The 17,247-nt window shown below is 36.6% G+C and overlaps 1 protein-coding gene across 4 annotated transcripts in view; it reads right to left on the bottom strand.

Moving 5' to 3' along the window:
• LOC134540885 (adenylate cyclase type 7-like) overlaps positions 1–17,247 on the bottom strand; it is a 118,552-nt gene that overhangs the window by 35,420 nt on the left and 65,885 nt on the right. The window contains exons 2-3 of one of the 4 annotated variants that reach the window (XR_010076532.1): positions 11,433–11,648; positions 8,865–8,989 (exon numbers count right to left, since the gene is read on the bottom strand). Coding sequence is in view for 1 of the 4 variants with exons in the window: in XM_063383913.1 (XP_063239983.1) it covers positions 8,871–8,989; positions 11,433–11,577 (264 nt within the window). In the remaining 3 variants the exon portion in view is untranslated. Of the gene's footprint in view, positions 1–8,864; positions 8,990–11,432; positions 11,880–17,247 lie in introns of those variants that run through there. The other 3 variants (XR_010076530.1, XR_010076531.1, XM_063383913.1) reach the window with 3 other exon arrangements.

Below are 17,247 nucleotides of genomic sequence, written 5' to 3'. Positions count from 1 at the left end.
CTAAGCCAAGTACCAGCCGAACATAGCTGGTTACAGAGGCGGGTTTTGGCCAACATCCACGACATCATCATTGCAGAAGTAGGAATCTGGGGTAACTTGAAGACTTGTCTGGTAGAAAATAATACCTGTTCTGTCAAGGACACATGTGCATACAGTAGAACCCGTTTATAGTGAACCCGCCTATAATGAATTCCCGTTTATTGTGAATTTCCGTCTTGGTCCAGGCAAAATGTTGTGAGGTTATGTATTAATTTATTGTATATAGCGCACAACTTTTGTCAATGTTGATACGTTTTCCCGTGTACCACGAACAAATTTTGTCGACATAATGCACATTTATCTCAAATATTTTCATATAATTACAAGTATTTTCGCAAAACGTCTATTCTGGAACACATTAACGTTTTTCTCTGCAATATGCTACTCGATTGTCCACTGTTCATATTATAAACAAGTCGTGATCGAGTGGCCTCGGTAGGCTACGTGTAGCCAGAAATGGTGCTCAGTTTGGTGAAAATAAATAATTTTCCCTGCATAGTTAAAGAATGGGCGAACGCGTGTACATTTAATAAGTTATCAAAATTAAACATAAATTACCGCCACACAAATACGTATGTACATTATAGCAGCAAATTCAATATTTTTACGTCTCATTTTTATCGTTCACGTTTCGGACATTTTGATCGAGTAAGGTTCGTAAGACTACCACTAGATAGAACTCTGTGGACTAAATTTTTCCATAGAATGTAAGAAATTTTCGTTCCAGCTTTTGCAACTGCGATACTAAATGATACGTAGTGATCTTTAATGTGCCAGACTCGTTATTTTTCGTTTATTTACTTTTGACGGTAAAAAGAATTTTGTCTTATTAAGCTGCAAATGTGCTTCAATAAGAAATACGTACATAAAAAGGGTGAAAAACGTGTTTAAAAACGTAAGGCATTATCTGTGCGAGATAAACTGGACATTATTAAAAAGGTAGACTCCAACTCCACTGCCCCGCACGTGTTAATATCAAAGGAACTGGGAATTGCAACATCCACATTAAGTACAATATTTAACAAGCTGAACAATCCTTTCTCAAGCTGCGAATACGTCACAGAGTATTTAACGCCTGAAAAAAGGAAAATACGCCGATGTCGAAGAACCATTAATAGAAAGTTTGTACATTGTGTAGTGTATTAAAAATAATATCTGCATTTGCTCATAAAACTGTTGCTTTGAGTATTTTCATTCGTTCTTTTCTTGGCTTAGGCCTATGTGTAGTAAAGATTATGCTTTTGAGTATGTATTGCCAATATAAAAGTTTTCCCAGATATAAAGTTTCCCCTCCATAGTGAACATATAAACTACTCCCTTCAGATTCATTATAACAGAGTTCTACTGTACTTGGACTCTATCAATGTTAAAATAATAAGCCAACTTCTAGAGGAAATTGAAGAGGATGGTCCACTCAAGTATTACAAGAATTACATCGTGCTTGAGTGCAATTGTGAAAAGCCAATGGGTACATGTGAAGACAAGAGGGCCTTCAAAACCACGAATGTTCCACTCTTTGCAGTTCATGAAGTGGAGGATGTCATTACTGAATACATCTTTAAGATATGTAAAGAAGAAGAATACTAATTATGAAAGGGGTCCGGATGGTCTTTGTCTGGTGTTAAGCGACTACAACTACACATTAACAAGCTTGATCCACTTCGAGCTAGCTCCTGCATCGAAATACCTACCTGCATCAAAGAAAAATATGCTGTGGTCAATCTGTAAATACTTAGATGAGCACATACGTTTTAAGTGTGCATTTCTGGTCAAGTTAGATGCGGGTGAGCATCTGAGCATGTTAATCAGTGCTACAATGACTTGGAGGGAAGGTTCAACTTCACTAACAACGAGTTTCCCAATACACTTCGCCAGATCCCTCTGTTCGAGAAACAGAATTCTCGTGCCTGCATAAACATCTATAGCATCGACGAAAACCAGATGATTGTAACATCACGTGCCGCTCTAGAAGAGAAAAGAACATCACTTCAATCTTATGTTCTTGGTCTTGAAATATACGGTTTTTGTGAATATTGTTTTGAAATATTCTGATTTGTGTTTGAAATACGAGTATTAGTGTTTTAAATGTGTGTGTTCTGAGTTAATAAATTAATTTAATTTAATGTGCTTCCAGTTTTTCTTGAGTCATATATCTTTTATTGAGTTTTATTTTTTGTATTGGTCTTGGAATATATTGAGAGATATCCGTTTGTATTTTGAATTCCTGACACCAAATAAGAAATTTCAGCATTTTAATCAGGTGACACTTGATAAAAAATATCCATTACTCATTAGTAAAATAGGTTAAGTACAGCCGAGAAACACTCGTTTGTAAGATGATTCTCTTCCCCCTTGAGGTCTGGCCAAGCCCTCTATCTGTAAAACAAGGCTGGTTAATGTTAATAATGGTGTGTCTATAAAAGCAAGGATGTGAAATGGCAGCACAATATTAGATGACTATAATGATCAAGAGAAATGAGAAGATGATGATTCTAATAGTACTATACCAGGTCTTGTTAATTATTTGGAACTAAAAGTTATCAAACAAAGTACCATTTTCATGGGGAATTAAACATTTTTACACCAAGTTCTAGTCGCCTCCATGAAATTGAGAGCTCTTTAGAACAGCCTAAAGCTGAAAATATTGAAGACTGCGATGATTCACCTGAAGCTTACAAGAACTAAGTCTACGATTAAGAACTTGACGCTCACAAGATCGAATACTGTGATAAAGTGTTGAGATCAAAATGATGGAAACGACTTATTAAACTAAATTATTCAGATTAGGCTTATGATGGTCAGTGGGGCTATTACAATTTTAATGACTTTGAGGCTGGTATTAAAAAAGAACTTGAGAGGTCTTAAAAGTATTAGTAATGAAAATTCACGTAAGATGTTAGAAGCTGAAGAGATTTATTACACCACATGGAAATATTCTAACATATTGGTAGATAGGTTAAGACTTCTACTTGCCTCGCAAAAATGAAGAAAATTTACCCAATACCAAACAAATATGGTCTATACTTTGTGAAATAAGAAATGCATTCTACATACAATAATAACTTGTTTTGCCTGCATGTGTATAAAAGTGAAAAACAAAATTATACTTTGGATAAAAAAGTTTGTTTTATTTATTGTAATCTAATTTCTAGCTAAGGATGGGTTCTCGTAGTACAACTTCTAACTTAAAGATGTAAAATTCGTGATAAATATCTAACAAAATGTAGAGACATAACTGTGGCGGGTACGTGCTACATTGTAACTAAAATCATTTGGAGCCAAATGTGGTTGGAGGCATTGTAGCCGGCTCGAGCTGGATCCTATCGTTTCCTTTAGTATTTTAGCTAATGTATCCTAGATATCGTATCCTACTGATTTAAATGTTTTATCCAAATGTAAACCCGTTTCATTGAATGTTTGTTGTCAAGTCTGTAGCCAGGGCTGAATATGTAATGGTTCAAAACCCACTTGGTCTTGTAGTAAGCATAAAATACATATTTCAGGGATGTTTCTGCTCTACAGTAAGCTTTAAATATGCTGAATTTGGTATTTTTATACCAAGATTTTTTCCTATGTGTTTTTGATGTATCCTTGTAGCCTCGTGGTCTTGTAGCCTGGTAGTATTGTAGACTCGTAGCCGATTGGAACCTTGTAGCTTGTAGCTTTGTAGCCAAGAAGTCTTGTAGCCTAGTTCGGAACAAATAATTAAACTATGTTCACAGAGATAAAATGATGGGTGGATGAGTGATTTATTCCTGCTCTAAATTAAGTCATGTGAAGGGAGTTCGCAGCAAAAGGGACTTATATGTGGATTTATATGTTACAGATAATACAGAAAAACTGTCATGGTGCCTGTTAATGTAAAAGATAACTCACTCCTGGAAACTGTTTATTTTGATGCAAATAAACTAGACGTAATACAACTTAGAGCTAAAATTGAATATTTTGTGTGTATTTATAAATGGTCAACATAAATATTCCGTGTTGTTAAAATACGTAATTACCATCCGAGATGTTACTACTTGGAAGATTTACGAAGTTCGGCGATACGTGGCAGATTCTATGGGGAAGAAATTCAGCCTACCAAGTACCCAAGCGATTATTAAGTAGAAAAATTGATATATTAGAAAGATGATCCCTTGTTTGTGAAGTGGCTAGGATTCGATAAATGTGAAAATCAGTTGGATAAAATCTACTGATGCCATACAAATTTTAATGTTTTGATATTTTGTAAATTTTTAGATTAATAAATGCAAGTCTAAAATAAATAAAAAATGTATTTATTCATGTGCTGTTTGAAATTTTATCTAGTTACCAGAGGTCGGGATGTTCGTCGAAGGTGCTTAAAATGGTATTAGGAGGCTGGGGACGCGTGGCGACAGGTCTAAATGAAGCAGCTATTTGGGGTGTGGAGGGTTCAGGGTGAGGAGGGAGGGGGTAGGTCTGCTGACATCAAAGGCCGTGCGTCAGTGACGTGTGTGGTTGGCACGCACGAGCAGGACTGTAATAGAAAGGGTAGAGGGGTGGGGATAGTTGAAAAATTGCAAACTTAGGATGTATCATTCGTAGTTATCAACAGAGCTAGTAAGATGTGTCGTGCCAGCTATGAGAAGATTGCTGAGGTTAAGTTCTATGCGTGCTGTCAGGAGCCTAGTGGCCAGGAAGAAGCTCTTGCGATGGATGAAGACGAAGAGTCCAGGGAAGAAATCGCAGATGTACCTGTGAACACCTCCACTATGACTGTGGAGGATATTGTTGCAGGGGGGGGGGGGGGGGAGGATATTAGGCACTTATTCCTCAATTATGGACTTTGGATCTGTGTGATGCTTGTATAGTTGTGCGGACAGAGTAATTGATGGCTAGTATGGAAAGTACTGCGGAGCGGTGTGTTGTGAAGGGGGTCGGTAACGCCTTCTGAATGGTATTGTGTTAACAAGGGGGAGAAGATGGTGGGAAGGAGTGTGTATTTTTTTATTAAATAGTGTTAAATATTTTTTTGATATTTTGTTTACTTCGACTTCTTGCCACGACTTAAAAAAATACTATTTTCATTTGATATGAAGTGCATCTCGTAGTGGCAGTAGGGAATGACTTTGCTCGTAGCGACAGTAGGTAATGGCTGAGGTGAGTGTTGTAACTTCATCATATACACTATAGCGATCAGACATTAAGTTGAAACGTAAAAGGTAATGGGTCGGATGTGGTCTCTCTCGTGAAGATAGGGGAACATCTAAAACGGTACAAATGTGAATCAGTATTTTTGTTTGTAGCATAATATTCCCTTGAACGATTAAAGCTACGTGTGTTTTTCTCTTTCATTAAAAATTTTAAGGGGTGTTTGGGGGGGGGGGGTGGATATATACCCAAACATTTAAAATATCTGCTTCCGTGCAGCTCTTGTAAACACGTGTACGCAAACATGTTCCTACTTAGAAGAGATACTTATCTACTTGTGGGTTAGGACTCTGAATAATTTCTGGTTCCTGTGACGACTATTAAGTAGTAATTAATTGAATTTGATGGAAGAAAATGTTATTAAGTATTATTAGTATAACCAACGCATCTGCAATGCTGAGACATTGTTGTATATAGTTTCCGTTTTTTGATGTATATGTCCGTTGTGAAAACATGTACGCAGACATTAAAATATCTGCTTCCATGTAGATTTTAAAACACGTGTACGCAAACATGAACTTGTTTAGGAATGTAATTATACGCAGACATTAAAAATATCTACTTCCATGCAGCTTTTAAAGCACGAGTACGCAAACATGAGAAGAAAATATTACTTGTGCGTTAGGACTCTGAAAAATTTCTGGTCCGCTAAGAAGGAGTAATAAATGTTTTTTTTATTATCATTACTTTAACTATCGCATCCACAATGATAGTATTGATAACATATATTTTAGTCAAAACCTATAAATGATAAGACTTTAAGAAATAATGGTGGTTACAACAACAAAATGGCTGGATTTTGTGGATTTTTGCGGATTTTTGTGGATTTTTGTCTATAAGGGTCATAATAATGCTGGTACGGGATATAAACTCGACCTTACATACACTAACGTACTTTAGAAACTTACACCCGATGATAACATCCATCAGATGAAATCAAGATGGTGGTCTCCACTAAATAAGATGGCTGCCTCCGGCAGACAATGATGGTATATATTTTTTTATTTTGATAATAAATTTATTTTTAAGAATGCGGTGTAACGAAAAATTATAACAGGGATGAGTGGGGTGTTCGATGACGATGTCATTGTAACAGAGGAGTGGGGTGCTAGATGGTGTATTCATAATTTAGAGGAGTGGGGTGTTCGATGCGCGGGTATTTAATTAAAATTTTTCTAAATAATAAATTTTTTTAAATTAAATTTTTTTAATTTTGATTATTTAATTTTTTTATAAATATAATTTTTTTTATTAAAATCGGATAATAAATAAAGATTTTCAAGATGGCGGAATGTTCTAGAAAACAAAATGGCCGCCGGGGTCAAAGGTCAAGGTCAAATCCCAGATGGCCGCCGGAAGTGACGTAATCCAAGATGGCCGCCTCGAATCCCCGAATCCCCCTCCTGCCTCCGGTGTCCCCATACATACTATATATACCTACTAATAATACAAGTCAGCACCATTTCAGCATCATTCGTCAGAAACCATCAAGAATATACTGATGGAACTCCTGTAGTTTTTCACGTCAGTGACATATCAGTGAAGGTCAATATTGTGTGTGTTTATGACAACAGATGGTACATTGGTAAAGTATGTGAGGTTTCAAAGAAAAAAAAATTATGTCAAGGTGGTAATTCTACAAACCAGGTGGTCCATCAACAAGCTTCAGTTTAACAAGCGATTAAGTCTCATGGGTGGAGATGAAAAATGTTTTTGATGTCCTCTGACCTACAGAGTTCACAACTATGACAGGAAGAACATTTAATACAGTAAAACCTCGTATTTACGTTCTCGTTATTTACGTTTTCCCGCAAATAACATCATTTTATGTAGGTCCGTTTTATTGTACATTAACTTTCGTGTTGCATTTTCCCTGAAATTACACCGCTACGTAACCAAAAAACCCGGAATGTACGTTTCAAAACACGGTAAAAATGTAAATACTCGTCACGTTAGTCATAGATGTGAAAAGTTTGAAGTAGTTCGCCTATTGTCTGTAACCTTTCGTTTTGATGTATCGACAAGTTCTATGGTGCCTCTCCTCTACTAACGTTTTAATCTTTGCTGCCATAGAGAACTTTCGTAGCAGAACCACAAACGGTTTTATTTATGGTGTCATAGAGCACTCTCGTAGCAGAGCATAGTCCGAAGCGCTGAGCTATCGATACTACCGGAAAGCGCCCATACACAGTACGTATATTTAGTAGTGCTGCATTATGTACAGTACATATCTATGATGGCTTTCATTGTTTACATTAGTCAACGTCCGTTTTGGTTAGCACGTGTTTTTTTATCGTTCACAATATTATTTATGGCAAGATTTTGATTGAAGATGGATAGGTATAAAGTTCCACGAAATACTTTATCTATTGAAGATAAAATTAAAATTATTGAGAAGTTTGACAAGCATGTGGGTACCCGAGTGGTTTTGGCCAAGGAACTGAATATTCCTGTTAGTACTTTAAACACAATAATTAAAAATAGGTAAATGCTGATACATTTTTTTAAGCTAAAATTTAGCATTAACTGCCAATAAAAGTGCTTTCCCACAATTTACACTTTCCCGCAATTTACACTTTTTCCTTGGGGTTCCTTGAAAAGTGCAAATAAGGGGTTTTACTGTATTATAGAAGAGAAAAATACTGATCACTGAAACTAGAAGCCCACTTTCACAAATAAAACTTTAGCATCACAACTGTACCAAGTGAATTTCAAACTGTGTTAAGAATGTTATTGTGAGATTTTTAACTAACATCATGTTAAAAGTGTAATTTAATTTTAATGACAGACATTTTTAAAATACTATGAAAACATGAACAACTGTTGAATTATATGTACTTACGTGTATAGCAATTTAACACATATTTCAAATAACTCTAACTTTTAAACCAGTTTGAACCACAAAATGAAACTTGCACATTTTGATAATCACTAATAGATGTATTTTTTGTAAACAGAAAATTTTTATCCGGTCCCCCTTTTAAGATATTTGACCTTGAAATTAGCAAAATTTGAAAATTTTGATGCCAAAAAAAAGCAGAAAGGGCTTAAAACCATTACTTTAACTCAACACAGCTGGAAAGTACTCTAGCCGTAGTTATTACACAGAAAATTTGGTCTTTTGGTTCCAACCCCTAGTCACCTTAAAAGGTCATGAAAATTGCTGAAAATGTTCAAAATTTGGCATTTTTCAGAGTCATTTTTCTTATGTTTTCCAAATGTATTTAATATATTTCTATACATATTATGTAAGCCTATAATGTTCTCTTTTTATCAGTAAAGACTAGAAACTTCTATCTTTTAGTCAAGGCCAACAATAAACTTTTAACAAAACCTCTACGAGGCCTTATTTTTGCACGCAGTAGCGAAGATAATCGAGCCCTGATTCAAAATGGTGGCAGAAAAAAATAAATAAAAATAGTTTTGTGCTATTTACTGATAAGACTTTATTCTGTAAAAATATTAAAATTTTATAAAATGGTCAAGCAACCGCGCCTTGGTGATTTCACACGGAATGACTCATTGTAGACTTGGTTAAAGTAAAAAAAAAAGCTTTGTGATGTGCCTTGTTGCAGCCATCATCAATGAAAATATTGATAAACTAAATAAATCCTGTTGTGTGTATCTGGACTCGGCAGCAGCATGCTCACCTGTATTCAACCTGGTTCCCCAGTGGAGTCCATGCGCGAGGCCATGTTGACGGCGTCCCCCCAGATGTCGTACAGGGGCTTGTGGGAGCCGACCACTCCCGCCGTCACCTCCCCGTGGGATATACCTGACAAGGAATGGTCACCTTCACTTTATTTACCATCACAGCGGAAGTGTCTAACTTATACAAACCCTTTAATCGGAAGTAGCGGACCATACAGCAAATATACAAGAAGTTTTTATAAGTAGGAGAAGTATAAAAATTAATAAGCAAAATAATGTATCTAATTAAAATTATTTGCAAGGTTATTTCTTGCATTTCTTGTGATGTATTGGCAATATTGATTTAATTTTGGTTTTTGAATAAATCAATTTTAGTTACTAAAATTTCCACCTTTTAATTGCATACTTTTCTGTTGAGCAAATGTATTTCCTGCATTTTATTACTTACATAATTGAGTTGTAGGAATAAGTCTCTGAAAGTATACATAATCTTTATTGAACATGCAACCGTTTCCGTTTTACAGCTAATTTTCAAATGGTTAATAATTTTTTGTAATAAATTTAATATTTTCCATAATTGCACATGTTAAAAATAAGTCTGTAACTTTATTTTAATGAAAATACACAAGGAAAAGACTTGTGAAACATTGGCTGGATTATCAAATATTTTATTACAAACTCAGAAATATTTTTAATGTTCTTATTACGTACAAATGTGTGTGCACACAATGCTATGGAAACCCATTTGATTTGTGTTAGTTTGTGTGCGTGTCAGAAACATGCGCGCGGCAGGCCGCAATGAATTCCGCGTGACGGTAGTGAGCAGTATAGTTACAAACTGTTTCCCCCAAAAGAAAAAGGTACTGTGGATAGGTAAACTGAAAGCAATCATTGAGGATTTATTTTAGTCACAAGGGTATTGTTTTCGTTGCAGTTATCTGCCTCCCCACACACGCACACACAACCTACAACCTGCCTCCCCTCAGACCCGGGGTTCTCCCACCACGCTCTCTGAGTGGTCTTTTCCGCTGTTTATGAAAATATTGGTAGTTTTCCATCCTTCTCGTGCTGCAGCTCGGCGAAGCCAGCCCGGAGCCCACATCTCTGAATTTAAAGCGACGACTATAGGTTTTTAATACATAAATTTCTTCAGAAAAAAATTACCTTTCTACCTACAGTTTTACATTCCCTCTTTTAATCTCCCAAACAGTACAAAATTAACACCAATTTTGACATTTGATAGTTTGTTATTTTATTTTTTGATGCATAAAATTAAAAATTTTGAACTCTACGCACAATTTATGTAGTTTCTTTTCGTGGGTGAAAAATTTTCAGATTTGTAGTATCGATAACTAATGTGCTGTTATGGTTCCAAAAAATATTGTGATCACTAACTTTTGATGCTACTAGGGGGGCCCCTTAATATATCCTCAATTTTGGATTTCACAAGAGGGTACGAACCATGTTTAACCTTGGCTGGCAGGTCACCTCACTCACTATCTTTTTTTCATTTCAGTGCAATTTTTGTTGTTTTCTAGCAGTTTACATTTTCACACTTGGTATTCATGTCAACTGCTGTGGCGTTCTAAAAACCGGCAAAATCACTAATATGTCATGGCTATGACCCCAAATGTGCAAGATTAAACGCCTTTCACTACATTTCGATGCTGCCAATATAAAACACATGTACATGTGATTTGCACGCTGCCACTCTGTACCCATTCAATTTTAATTGAATCAGTTATGTTTTATCAACATGATATATAATAACCAAAGTGATTCGTATTTTATAGATTAAATGTTTTGACCCCGTTTTTGCCTACATTTTTATTTCAGTTATGTCCTATGGTTATATGTAAAGTGATTTTGCAGACATTGTACAAACACATTCATAAGATTCAATTAAATATTCTGAATTTTTTTTAAAATTTGTATTGGGTAAAATAAAATTAAATGCCAACCTTAACATGTGTACTGATTTCTTCTGGTTGGTATTGATTTTGGAACTCTTCAGAAATTTAACAGATTATTGCAATTCCAAGTAAATGTGGTTTCAGGATTTTTAGAGTTTGATCTTGTGTACAAGCAGAGGATGAAATCTAGCTATGGTTTTCACCCAGGCTAAAAATAGAGCCCCTTTAATGATGATTATATCTGCACACCAAGTTAAAATATTTGTGTATCTCATTTAATCATTTTAATGTTATGTTTTCAGTGTGACGTTTGTAAATTGCTTGGCCAAAAAACAAAAGAAACCTTACTATAGTGGAAAAATAAGTCCAAAAGGTGGATGAAATGTGGCTTGATTGGGATCTTGAAGACTTAAATCCATTCTGAGATGCTGTGTAGCAAACGGAATACAAAGAATTATATTTTCATTGTAAATCTATTAAAAAACCACAATAATATAAAATCACAACTTTTCTTCTCAAACATTTCAAATTCATGTCTGAAAATTTACACTGGAAACTTATGTAGAATGACTTATAAAAGAGAAGTTGCTTGTATTCATAACGGACATTATTTTCGAGACTGCAATAATATTTGTGCGCAAGGACGACACTGACCCACTCGGAGCCTGAAGTTCTGGAAGCTCTCGCGGTTGTTCTCTTGGAGGACACGCATCATCATGGCGGCGAACCGCGCCATGACGAAGAATCGCGCCATGACGACCACTACGTGCTCCGAGACGTTGACCCTGGCCATCGACATGCGGCCGCCATGTAGGTCCAGCCCGCCATCTTGATCTTCTTCACGCGCAGGAAGCTGGGCTCGAACAGCAGCTGCAATGCAAGCACAGTGCTTACGGACTTTCCATGACCATGACCATGACCATGCGAGATCAGCAATCGCAAATATGTGAACTGCACCCGCTAGGAAACAAGAAGTGCTGTACTGAAATGAAAACCAACAATACTGATCAACACACAGCGAACTAAAAACTTCTGGCAGCTAGGCCGGTGCAAATACTAGTTTTTTTTTAATGCAAAGCAAATATCAAATCAAATGTTTAAATAATTTGAAATCAAATTGAATTGCGAATATTGTTCTTGGCAAGGCTGGATTGAAAAAAAAATTATTTGTAATGTTTGAACTGACTGTGTGATTAACCAATTGAGCCCTATATTAAACACAATACATTAAAAATTATAAACTAACCATGCATAGTATTAATACTATTAATATTCAGCATTCATAAATGCAAACCTGAGAGCCAAATTTTAAATTTTTAACTACCAATTTTAACTTGCAAAACCATACACAACACACAAAAAAAATTTTTTTTTCATGAACAATCTTATTTTCCATGTCTTGATGCTTCGAAAAATGCCTAGCTTGACATCTGACTCAAAGCTTTGCATCACAATCGAAGCTTCAAATAACTGGAACAGTAAATTTCCTGGCAAAGTAAAATCGAATATTAAAAGAAGCTTTGATTGGTTTGCTTAGTCTAAGTTTCGCACAGGCCTACTGGCAGCACGGTAGTGGACCTCGGGCTCGGTTATAAAATGCACACCGCGAGTAGGTGTTAGGCGTGAGTTTTGTCGGGTTTCCTGCCTGCTGGGAGTGTCGTGGTATTCTCTAATACGACAAGTCCCGGGCACTCTTTACAGCCAGAATATCATTTTATAAGCTCCTCAGTGTTTTGACTAGTTTGTTCATGTGGCCAGTGATTGTAGCCTCATTCACAGGAGCTCTGAAATTGATGAACTGTGACAGTTGCTGTGTATTGTCGTATTTTAAAATACCAGGTATAATGAGGCCCACAGGCGGGAAAACCCATCATCACTACCGCCGAACCGAAGTTGTCAACATGATGGACCTACGTGCTGCAGCATAAACGTATATACCTATTCCCAATTCATAAACTATGAGTAGAGCCAAGATTGTATGGTGTTATGAAAAAGGACTTTTCGTCATTAAGAATTGTGGATTTCGTCTTTATCGTCATATAAAAATTAAAACACATGTAATAACATGTACACACCAAGCAGAGCTGCCTTGATCAAATGCTTCAATAATTCGTGGTTAGAGACTTAAAATATGCACATTAACAATATTATGTTGAGAGTACATAAAAAATTAACAACTAAAATATTCAGTATTCTTATGCAGGTACTGTTCTTGAGTTCAGGAGAGAGTCTAAATTAATTAAAATAGAAACTAAAGTTAAACTTTTGTTCTATAAATGCAATATAATGAAGCTCAGGAAAAAGCCACCATTGTCAGCAGTTCAGCATTCTCTGGTTTTAGAGATCTTCTTCTGTCACTTACAACTACAGAACACTTAGAAAAAGATCTTTCTGAGTCCACATTCGTTGCAGGTATCCATATTAACTTTAAAGCAGCAGCTGCAAATTCAGGATAATCCGCTTTCATTTTACATAGTATGTCCACAATGTCTATGTAGTTCACATGCGGTTTATTCTGCTCTTGGGAAACCAGGTTTTGGAGTGTTATGTAGCCTGTCGCTACAGAGGTCTTCTGCACCTTGCAAAGGAAAGGTAGGTTCCCAATGTTTCTGGAATTCTTTTTCCTCCACACGAATGTTTCCTACATTTTGAGGATTCATTATAGCGCTGATTCCCAGAAATAGTTGACGATCAATTAGTTTTATAAGACTGAGTTTACTTGTGTTCTTTAAATGCTCTTTAAGGGCTGCAGAGTTGACAGTTTTCATTTCAGCCAAAATGTCTTACACATTTTCAGGAAATATTCCCTTAGCCAAGACATCAAGAGTAGTTTGCAGTTTACTCAATTTTGTGCACAACTGATGAGCAGTAGGATACTTTGTTCCTTCAAGAAAATTAATTAGCTCTACAAAGGTGTAACAGTTTTGAGCCACCAATGTAAGAGTGACCTCAAGACATTGTAACTCTTCCTTCTGGAGTCCCTTGATATATTTAACACCAGAGTTATCTTCGCTAAGCTGCTCAAAGAATTCCACAATGTCGTGCAGATGGAGTGCGATGTATGATACAGATTCAAACCATGTGTTCCACCGTGTAACAACTGGCATGGAGAATAACTTGACCAGAGCCTAGTTTCCTCCATGTTTTTGGAGAAGAAATTGAGGTATGCATGCCTCCTCTTTCTGGTGTTAAGAAAGGCAATATTTACCTTACAAAAAAGAGGTTCAGTTCTTCCAAGTTGTTTTGCCAGATCTGCCCAACAATGTTTACTTTATGGGCCCGACATTGTATGTGGTAGCAAGTTATGATTCATGGCGAGCTCTTAGATAATAAACAACACGCTATAGTAATATAATGTGCAATTCAAATATCCTCTTCATTGCAGAGAGGCATGTTGCACGTTATGATGCAGGCCAGGCTCTTAGATAATATACATAAGGCAATAGTAGTATAACATGCAATGCAAAAATCCTCCTCACAGCAGAGAGGCATGTTGCACATTATAATGCAGTGCGAGCTCTTAGATAATAAACAGTAGGCAATTTTAGTATAAAGTGCAATGCAAAAATCCTCCTCACAGTAGAGAGGCATGTTGCACGTTATAATGAAGTGAGAGCTCTTAGATAATAAACAGTAGGCAATAGTAGTATAAGTGGAATCCAAATATCCTCACTGCAGAGAGGTATGTAGCACGTTACGATGCAGGGCGAGCTCTTACATAATAATCAGCAGGCAAAAGTATTATAACGTGCAAATCAAATATCCTCCTCACAACAAAGAGGCATGTTGCATGTTATGATGCAGGGGGAGCTCTTACATAATAAACTGCATGCAATAGTAGTATAACATGCAATCCAAATATTCTCACAGCAGATATGCATGTAGCACGTTATGATTCATTGCGAGCCCTTAGATAATAAACAACACGTAATAGTAATATAACGTGCAATGCATATATCCTCATAACAGCAGAGAGGTATGTTGCATGTTATGATGCAGGGCGAGCTCTTAGATAATAAACAGCAGGCAATAGTAGTATAGTGTGCAATTCAAATATCCTCCTCATAGCAGAGAGGCATGTTGCACGTTATATTGAAGGGCAGGCTCTTACATAATACACTGCATGCAACAGTAGTATAACGTGCAATCCAAATATCCTCACAGCAGAGAGGCATGTAGCACGTTATGATACATAGCAAGCTCTTAGATAATAACCAACATGAAATAGTATTATAATGTGCAATGCAAATATCCTCCTAACAGCAGAGAGGTATGTTGCACATTATGATGCAAACCAAGCTCTTAGATAATAAACAGCAGGCAATAGTAGTATAATGTGCAATGCAAATATCATCTTCACAGCAGAGAGGTATGTTGCATGTGTTGATGCAGGGTGAGCTTTTAGATAATAAACAGCAGGCAATAGTAGTATAGCCTGCAATGCAAATATCCTCCTCACGCAGAGAGGGATGTCACGTTATGATGCAAACCAAGTTCTTAGATAATAAACAGCAGGCAATAGTATTACAACGTGCAATGCAAATATCCTCCTCAACACAAAGAGGCATGTTCCGAGTTATGATGCAAGGATAGCTCTTAGATATTAAAAAGCAGGCAATAGAAGTATAATGTGCAATGCAAATATCCTACTCACAGCAGAGAGAGATGTTGCATGTTATAATGCAGGGTGAACGCTCAGATAATATTCAGCAGGCAATCGTATTATAATGTGAATTCATATATCCTCTTCTCAGCAGAAATGTATATTGCACATTTAGTTGCAGGGCGAGCACTTAGATAATAAACAGCAGGCAATATTAGTATAATGTGCAATGCATATATCCTCCTCACAGCAGAGGTGTATATTGCACGTTAAGTTGCAGGGCGAGCTCTTAGATAATAAACAGCAGGCAATAGATGTATTATGTGCAATGCAAATATCCTCACAGTAGAGAGGCATGTTGCACGTTATGATGCATGGTGAGTTCTTAAATAATATACATCAGGCAATAGTAATATAACGTGCAATGCATAAATCCTCCTCACAATAGTGAGGCGTGTTGCACATTATGTTGCAGGGCGAGCTCTTAGATAATAAACAGCAGGCAATAGATGTATTATGTGCAATGCAAATATCCTCACAGCAGAGAGGCATGTTGCACGTTATGATGTATGGCAAGCTTTTAGATAATAAAACAGCAGGCAATAGTAGTATAACCTGCAATGCAAATATCCTCCTCACAGAAGAGAGGCATGTTCCGAGTTATGATGCAAGGATAGCTCTTAGATATTAAACAGCAGGCAATAGTAGTATAACGTGCAGTGCAATAATCCTCCTCATAGCAGAGAGGCATGTTGCAAGTTATAATGCAGGGCGAGATCTTAGATAATAAACAGCCTGCAATAGTAGTATAAAGTGCAATGCATATATCATCACAGCAGAGTGGGATGTTAAATGGTATGATGCAGGGCGAGCTCTTACATAATAAACAGCAGGCAATACCAGTATAACGTGCAAAACAAATATCCTCACAGCAGTGAGGCATGTAGCACGTTAGGATAAATGGCGTGCTCTTTGATAATAAACAACAGGCAATAATAATATAACGTGCAATGCATAGCAGAGAGGCATGTTGCACGTTATGATTCAGGGCGAGCTTTTAGATAGTAAATAGCAGGCAATAGTAGCATTATGTGTAAACCAAATATTCTCCTCATATAGAGGCATGTTTTACGTTATAAAGCAGTGCATGATCTAAGATAATAAACACCAGGCAATAGTAGTATTACGTGCAATCCAAATATCATTACAGGAGAGAGGCATGTAGCACGTTATGATACATAGCGAGCTTTTAGATAATAAACAGCAGGCAATTGTTTATATAACGTGCAGTGCAAATATCCTCCACATAGCAGAGAGGCATGTTGCACGTTATACTGCAGGGCGAGATCTTAGATAATAAACAGTCGGCAATAGTAGTATAACGTGCAATGAAAATATCCTCCTCATAGCAGAGAGGTATGTTGCACATTATAATGCAAGCCAAACTCACAGATAATAAACAGCAGGCAATAGCAGTATAATGTTCAATGCAAGTATCCTCACAGCAGAGAGGCAAGTTGCACGTTATGATGCAGGGTGAGTTTTTAGATAATAAATAGCAGGCAATAGTAGTTTAAAATGCAGTTCAAACATCCTCCTTATAGCAGAGAGGCATGTTGCACGTTATAATGCAGGACGAGAACTTAGATAATAAACAGCCGGCAATAGTAGTATAATGTGCAATGCATATATCCTCACAGCAGAGATATATGTTGCACTTTATGATAAGGGGCGAGCTCTTACATAATAAACAGCAGGCATTAGTGCAATCCAATTATCCTCACAGCAGAGAGACATGTAGCAGGTTAGGATAATTGGCGTGCTCTTAGATAATAAACAATAGGCAATAGTAATTTAACGTGCAAT

The sequence above is a fragment of the Bacillus rossius genome, chromosome 17 (assembly GCF_032445375.1).
Source record: "Bacillus rossius redtenbacheri isolate Brsri chromosome 17, Brsri_v3, whole genome shotgun sequence".
Lineage (NCBI taxonomy): Eukaryota > Metazoa > Arthropoda > Insecta > Phasmatodea > Bacillidae > Bacillus > Bacillus rossius.
The sequence above is the reverse complement of the archived record's forward strand: the minus strand, read 5'-3'. Positions and strand labels throughout refer to the sequence as shown.